General features: G+C 47.5%; 1 protein-coding gene across 1 annotated transcript in view; it reads left to right on the forward strand.

Annotated features, from left to right (window-relative positions):
* The first annotated feature begins 1,996 nt into the window (after window positions 1–1,996).
* Window positions 1,997–8,181, forward strand: part of PLCG2 (phospholipase C gamma 2) — a 181,700-nt gene continuing 175,515 nt past the window's right edge. Inside the window, exon 1 of the mRNA XM_004377718.3 lies at window positions 1,997–2,236. Coding sequence (XP_004377775.1) covers window positions 2,044–2,236 — 193 coding nt within the window. The 5' untranslated portion in view covers window positions 1,997–2,043. The remainder of the gene's footprint in view (window positions 2,237–8,181) is intronic.

Genomic DNA, 8,181 nt, shown 5'->3' on the forward strand with positions numbered 1-8,181 from the left:
ATCTCAGCCAAACCAGTTGCCATCAAGTGGATTCCAACTCATGGCGACCCCCTGTGGGTCAGAGTAGAACTGTGCTCCACAGGATTTTCAGTGGCTGATTTTTTGGAAGTAGAACACCAGGCTTTTCTTCTGATGTGCCTCTGGGTAGACTCAAACAGCCATACTTTCCCATTTTTGCTACCCACGGACTCAGGTGGTAATAATGAAACCAAAACACCAAACCTGTTGCCAATGAGTGATTCAGACTCGTGGCAACCCCAGGCATAACATAAATCTAACCAAAAGCTGACTTTGTACCATTGTGTCAAGGGCCTGATGTTTAGTCCTTAAAAGAATCTTAAGGAGTGGATACTGTTCCCTTTGTCCGGGAGCCCTTCACTCTAAGTGGTCTGAGGGGCAGACATTGGTCTTTGGATGTTTTGGGAGGCAGAATAGGGAAGAGATTCAGAGTGGGATGAACATGCCTGGGTTGAAGTCCTAGCTCTGCTGCTTCTAAGCTGCATGACCTTGAGCAAGTCATTGAGCCTCTCTGTAAACTCGAGGGAATAGTAGTCTCTATTCTGTGGTGTTAGGAGTCCTGGTTGTGCAGTGGTTAAGTGCTCAGCTGCTAACCAAAAGGTTGGCGATTTGAACGCACCAGCTATTCTATGGGAGAAAGATGTGGCAGTCTGCTACCGTAAAGATTTATAGCCTTGGAAACCCTATGGGGAAGTTGTACTCTGTCCTCTAGAGTCACTATGAGTTAGAGTTGGAATTGACTCCGTGACAACAGGTTTGGTTTTTTTTTTTTTTAAATTAATTCTGTGATGTTTAGTGTAAAAATGCCTGTAAGTTCTGGTTTGTGGTAGATCTGGTTTTGAATCCTCGCTTTGCTGCTTACCAGCAATGTGACTCTAAGTAAGTGGCCTTACCTCTCTGAGCCTCAGTTTTTTCATCTCTAGAATAGATATAATAGCAGTACTTACTTTGCCAGGTTGTTGAGCATTCATTTGTTAAGAGTAGATATTTGAGTGCCTACTATGTGCCAGTCTTCATTCTAAGGGTTGAGGGTGGTCAGAGAAGGGGGCAAACAGACTGGTAAGGAGTTCAGATTTGCCTCTAACTGAAACGGGGAACAGAGGAGTGAACTGATTTAACTCATGTTCTAAAAGGATCCTTCTGGCTACTGGTCTGAGAATTGACTGTGGAGGTTGGGTGGAAGCAGGGAGATCAGTTAGCATTCGACAGGAACAAACCAGGTGCGATCCTAGGAGGAACAGTGAAGGGGCAGACAGATCCAATTCTGGATTTGCTGGTGGATTGGATGTGGGGTGAGATAAGGATGAGTGCTAGATTTGGGGGCTGGCGGCTGTCTGACATACATCGACTGCGCAAGCGAGACTCGGCACTGATGGAGAGACTACTTGGTGTTCAGAGTACAGGGTGCTGTGCCAGTGGCATTGCATTCCAGTTTTCCTGACTCTCCCATTTAGAAAGGACAAAACAGACTGGGCCCTGCCATTTCTGCCCCTTTTGCCCTGTTTCCGTGCAATCAGCTGCCTCTGCCATTTTTTCTGCTGTTCTCAACTTTGCTCAGGAAGTAAAGGGGTGGTCAGAAATCTCTAGGCAGGAGAGAAAAGGAGGCTTGCGTGTTAGGTTGGGTGTTGGAGGGTGGGAGGTGGTCAGAGCTGCTTTGGCTATTCAAATGTTCTGTAGAATCAGAGTGGGTGTGGGGAGAGGGGTGGCTGCTGCTACTTTAGGCTGCTTTGGTTATTCAAAGTTGGGTAACGGTTGGGTCATTGAGGGCCAGAGGGGCCTTTCCCAGCCCCATGATGTCCATTTAAACCTCTGCACCTACCTGCTCTCTCAAGTGGCTGGCAAGTCCTGCCAATAGAACCTTCTACTGAAGCTCATTCTGATGGGTACAAGGCAGGATTTTGGCTCCTGAAATCCATGCTCTGTTAATGAAATCCTCCTCAGTTAATCAAAATTTATTCTCTTTCATCCCCCCCTTCCAGCCTCCTTGTTCCCTCACTTCTGACGTCTCCCCCGGGGTGCCCAACCATGACGACCATGGTCAGCATGGACACCCTTCCGGAATATGAGAAGAGTCAGATTAAGAGGGCCCTGGAGCTGGGAACGGTGATGACTGTGTTCAGCTCCCGCAAGTCCACGCCTGAGCGCAGGACCGTCCAGGTGATCATGGAGACGCGGCAGGTGGCCTGGAGCAAGACGGCCGACAAGATCGAGGGCTTCTGTGAGTACCCCAGTGGGGCGGGCAGTGTGGCCTGTGTTGCACAGCCCTGGCCCCTTCACCTTCCTGTCTGTGGCTGTTAATGCAATTGTTGCTGGTGTAATGCGAAATGAAAGTGCTGCCACAGGGAGCCCTTTGTCTTGGTCCCTGACGGAGTTTCAAGCAGACAGCCATTCAGGCAGCAAAGCCTGAATGAAGTGGCTTAGCAGGGATCCCCATGGACTCAGAAGGCTCACCTGGGCTGGGTGAGGGTGCTCCTGGCTTTAGAGTGTCAGGGGCTTTCTGGCTCCCTTTGCTCAGTTGTCTGTCCTCCTAGGGCAAGTTGGCCTGAGATTACCTCACTGGCTTGCAGAAACTCATGGCTTGGACTCCAGATGTCTGCTTCATTTTATGCAAACTGCAGATGTGATGGCCTTTGCTTTCCCTTCTGCGTGGAGAGAGCAGTTCAGTCAGTGTTTTTAACTTTCAAACCTGGTTCTAGTCCTGGTGATGGTGTCTTCCCTCCCCCACCCCCTTTAGATTGGGCAACGGGTTCAGTTCCTAAAGTTCCAAAGACTGTTTTGACCTACAGAGTCGGGCACTTAAACAATGGTGTAATTTGTATTGTTTTTATTAACTTGTTTTTAGTTGGAAGAATGACCATATACGCTTGGAGGGAAAAAATCGAACGGCTCATAAGTGTCTCTTTTCCCCAGCCCTGTCCTGTGCGCAAGCTCACTATCAGTTTCTTTTGTCTTCCAGAAATATTCTGTGCTTGTATGATGTGTGTGGCATGTTTTTTGCACAAATAGGAACCTCCTACATCTACTTCTGCACCTGGAGTTTTTTGTTTGTTTCGCTTTATGATTATCTTGGAGGTGGTTCCTTATCAGCACGTATCAATCTGCCTCATTCTTTCAAGACCACTTTGCATCCCCTCACATGGCTGTGTGTAACAGTTTAGCCCCTAGAGATGGACATTTTGGGTTGTTTCGTCTTTTGCTATTAGAATAAATGCCGTAGGGACTATCCTTGCGTTATCTTTTTATGCACACATATAGATACGGGTGTACGCAAAGCACAGCCTCATAGAAGGGTTATCTCTGAGTTAAAGAGTGTGGTGCACTTCACCTTTAAAGGACAATTTGGCAACATCTTACAAAAGACGTTGCCCCCCTCTAGGCTTTAGCCCACACAGCCTGAGAGTGCTGGGTCCCCACCCTTATCCGTACTACTGTGATCGAAAGTCCTGAACCTGGCCGTTCATGGGTAGACCACGGTAGCTTGGCAGAGCACTTCGTTTGATTTCTCTTATTATGGGTGAGATGAAATAGCTTTCCAAAGATTTCTCTTGGCCTGGAATGAGGCAGGCCTCAGATGGCCCAGAGCCAGAAGCTTTACTTTGAAAATGCCCCTGTGTGGACGTAGCCAGATCCCCTCCCCACTCTATTCTGTTTGCATTGACCACACTCGGCCTCCCAGGTGGCCCAGAAGCCTGTTGCAGCTGGGGCAGGGGCGGAGGTGGGGCTGGGGGTTTGCAGGTGGTGGAGCAGGCACTGATGGTAAATACAGGTGTGCCTGTTGAGACTGGACAGTGAGTTCCTTTCTCTTCTTGGCCTGTGGGTCTCATGTCTGGCTGACCATCAGAAACACTTAAAAATACAGGTTACTGGGCCTCCTTTGGGTTTAGTAGCACCAGGTGGGCTGTGACTCAGTATTTTCCTAAGCCCCCAGGTGGTCTTGGTAACTCATCAAGTTTGGTAAACACTGCTCTAGGGGAACTCCTTGGCTCCCTCCCTCCCTCCTTCCTTCCTTCCTTCCTTCCATTCATTCAGTATTTGAGTGCCCACTCTGCCAGGCATTGTTCCAGGTACTGGAGATGCAGCTGTAATTAGATTCACATCCTTGTGGAGCCTATGTTGTTTTATCAGTGAAGCAATGTGGGGTTTGACTTGTGCTCTATTTGTTGAGCTTTGCTGTGTGACTTTGGGCAAGTTACCATAGTGTTTTGAGCCTCAGCTTCCTTATCTGTAGAATGGAAAATAGTATTGATGTCCACCCCACTGGATTACGGTTGGGAATGAGTAAATACACGAAAGGGGCTCAACACGGTGCACAGCACATGCTAAGTGCTCGACAGATGGGAACAGCTATTATTATTTTTGCTGTCGTTGTTGCCAGTGCGTGGAGGCCAGCATGTCCGCAGCCTTGAAGTCTTGTTTAGGTGTTTAGGTTTTATCTGGGGCCAGAAGGAATCCTTTGAAGGGTCTTCAGAAGAGGGATAGCGTGACCGGATTTGTAGCTCAGTGCTCTGGTGGTCCTGTGTGACGTGGTTGTGTTGTTAGGATTTGTAAAGTGACAGAAAAAGCCATTTTTTGGGTGAAGAGCTTAGAAAGGGTGCTTCTCTGACCACTTTGAGAGAGCTGGCTTCACACTGTGGATGCGGACTTTGCTGTACCATGTTTCCCATCTCTGTTGCAGGGCGATGCCCCAGGGGAACACCCAGTCCAGGTGATCCTGCGGGGGTTCTGGTTAGCAGGAACCTGCTGGTCACTGTGGGGTCTGCATGGGGCAGGCAAGCATGGCGGGGGGTATGGCGTGTGTTTCTGGGCATTCTGCAAGTGGTGTGACTTCGGGAATCACAATGCCCATGCAGGCCTTGGGGAGACTAGAAACACATGGGTCCTATGGTCTAATAGGGTGATTTTGCCTCCCAAGGGGCATCTGGCAATGTCTGGAGACAGTTTTGGTTGCCTCAACTGGGGAGTGCTACTGGCATCTAGTTGGTTGAGGCTAGAGATGCTGTTAAATGTGCTACAATGCTTAGGACTACCCACATCACAACAAAGAATTATCTAGTACAAAACGTCAATAGAGTTGAGGTGGAGAAACCCTGGTCTTAAGTCATGTGTTTGCTTTGCTCAGAGCCGTAAAATGTCATCAGGTGGAATAGGTGTTTTCTTTGGACTTGTCATGACTGAGCAATTTGATTTGTTCATCCCATACTTGCCGACACATTGGGTGCTAGACTCTGCTGAGAGAGAGGAGAAAGGATGGAGTTCCTGCCTTCAAGAGGGTGGGACAAATGCAGAAACCAGCCATTGCAGGATTATGTAATTAATGCCATCATGAGGATTTGCACTGGGCACCATGCCAAGAAGGAGAGCTGCCGTCACTTTGGGTGTGGGGGGAGGTAAAGGGAACTGGGTGCAGGCCTCATGGCAGAGCAGCTGCTAGCGTGGAGAATTAAAGGAGAAATTTTCCTGGTGGCCAGCAGGAATGGACATCCTGAAGTGGGATCAATGGGTGCCATTTGATGAGTAGATTGTGGGTCAGAGATTCAGGCAGGGCTCAGCTGGGTGGTTCTTCTGCTGTTTGTGGCATTGACTTAAGTCATTTGGTGGTACTCATCTGGTACATCGCCTGGTCCAGAAAGTTTAAGAGTCTTTGCTCACATATTGGCACCTTGGCGGTGATGGCTGGAAAGCTGGAGCTACCTGGGACTGCTGACCAGAGCCTCTACTGCACGGCAGTTTCAGGGTAGTTGGACTTCTTGCATGGTGACTGGCTTCCCCCAGGGAGAGTATTTAAGAATCAAGGCAAAAACTGTAAGACTTCTCATGACTTAGCTGCAGAAATCTCAAAAAATCACTTGTACCAGTTCAGGTCACCAAGACCAGCTGAGGTTCAAGGAGAGGGGAATTAGACCTCTCCTCTTGGAGAGGAGAGTCCCTGGGTGGTGCAGACGGTTAACATGCTCAGCTTCTAAGTGGACTCTGGATCCAGACTTCTGGGTTCAAACTCCAGCTCTACCACCGACAGATGCGTGACTGGAGGCAAGATATTTAACCTCTCTGTGCCTTAGTATCCTTATCTGTCAAGTGAGTTGATAATAGTTCCTATCTTGTTGGGTGAAAATGAAATGGATTATATTTTCTGCACTTTTTAATATGTGGAAAACATTTCATAACAAAACTTAATAAAGTAAGATAAAAAGAAAGAAAAAAAGCCACTCGGCAGGAGTCCCAAGACTTGGCTTCTGACAGAGCAGACTATGCCTCTTGGGCCAGCCACTGTGCGACTTGGCCTTTGGTCTCCCTTTTGCTGTTTGAGGGTGTTGGCCAAGATGGTGCAGGGGTCTTTTCCAGCTCTGACCTTGGCGTACATTGACATTGAGTTGCAAGTCTTGGAATATAGAGTGGGAGCTCATTGAAGTGCTGGGAGAGTGACACATGTGGTTGTTCTTTCCTCCCAGTGGGCACCAGTTGCGCACTCTCTAGGTAGAAGGGCCTGCACTGGGGCCTTTCGGAGTCAAACTTGAGGGTCTTCGCTTGTCTCATCCATTTGGGAGGCCTGAAGTGTGTCTTGAGGGCTGACCTGATGCAACCTGTTTGTTGGATCTGGAAAGGGCTGGTTGTGTGAGGGCTTGGAGTATGTCCATCTCTACTGAATAGACCCTTATCCTGAAGTTTTTCCTCTTGCTCATGTGTATTTTCCCCGTCTGCTCAGTTTTGGCAGGTTGTGGCTGCCCGTAAATGAGGGAATTCTCAAACATTGGGGCTGTTGTTTCCTTGGTATTAGATTCTTGGTTTGCCTTCCCGATGATGATGTTGTTAAGAGCTACTTCTAATGAATGCTCACCACATACTTGTCCCTGTGCTAAGCATGTCACTTGTAATAAGTCATTAAATCCTCACAATGACTGTGTGAGGTGGGAACTATCCCCACTTTACTGATGAGGAAACTGAGTCTCAGGGAAACTGGGTGACATTCCCAAAGGCACACAAACCAGTAAATGGGTAGAACTATAAGTTGGAATCATCCTATCTGACTTCAAAGCCTTGAATCTTCTGGCTGTGTGCTGCTTTCTTCCCCTAAATGATCTGGAGGATGTCTCAGTTCTGTGTGTCAGAGAGAAGCACCCTGCTTGGAACCCAAGCATGACACCTTTGTTTAGACTGTCTTTGTCACAGCAGGAGAGAGGTGTAGTAATCCCTTATGTGTGAAGAGGACACACCCTCCTAGGGGCTGGAGATACTTATAGGTGGCTGCATTAGCGGGGAGATTGATGTGCCAGGAGGAACCCATGAATACAGTGTAGAGAAGCGTTAACAGGGTGAAGGAGGCTAAAATGGGGTTTGGCCGGATTTTACTCTATCTTGGCTAGCTCTGAAATCCACCTTTGGGCTTCTTATCCACTAAAAAATGAGCTTTTTAAAAAAGTGATCGTGTTACTAAATGTTTTTGAAACCATTAAGAAGTATATGCTAAATTCTCATGGGCATCTCCCATCTAAGAAGAAATCCATCGTGTAAAAGTGTCCCCAAACTCTTTTGATCAAGCATCCTGTCAGAAGTAAAATTCAGCCAATGTCCCCAGTGTTTGTGTGCTTATTTTCCAATTATAGATGTTCAGTTCTAGTATACAGAAGCACAGATGTTGAATCCTGGTGGCCTGCATTGAAATCCCAGTCTAGCCATGCTCTAGGGGTATGACCTTGGGCCACTCATTTAACCCCTTTTGGCCTATATATTCGTATTTGTAAAATGAGACTAATAAAAGGACCTGTCCCATGGGGCTCTTGTGAGGGGGAAATGAATTGATACATGTAAAATGCTTTCAACAGTGCTGGTCACAGCAAGGTGCTCAAGTATTCCCTGCTCTTCTTTTTTTTTTTGTTTTTACACTATAATTTAAAAAAAATTTTTTTTCCCCATAAAAAATTTATACATACATTGTTATGTGACCCTAATTGCTCTCCTCATACTGTGACAGCACACTCCTCCTTTCCACCCAATTCCCCATGTCCACTCAACCAGCTCCTTACGCTCTCTGCCTTCCCATCTTACCTCTGGACAGAAGCCGCCTATTTAGTCTCTTGTATCTGCTTGAGCTAAGAGGCACACTCCTCACAAGTATCACTTTATGTCCCACAGTCCAGTCCAATCCCTGTCTGAAGAGTTGGCCTC

This window comes from Trichechus manatus, unplaced genomic scaffold (assembly GCF_000243295.1).
Source record: "Trichechus manatus latirostris isolate Lorelei unplaced genomic scaffold, TriManLat1.0 scaffold00053, whole genome shotgun sequence".
Classification (NCBI taxonomy): domain Eukaryota; kingdom Metazoa; phylum Chordata; class Mammalia; order Sirenia; family Trichechidae; genus Trichechus; species Trichechus manatus.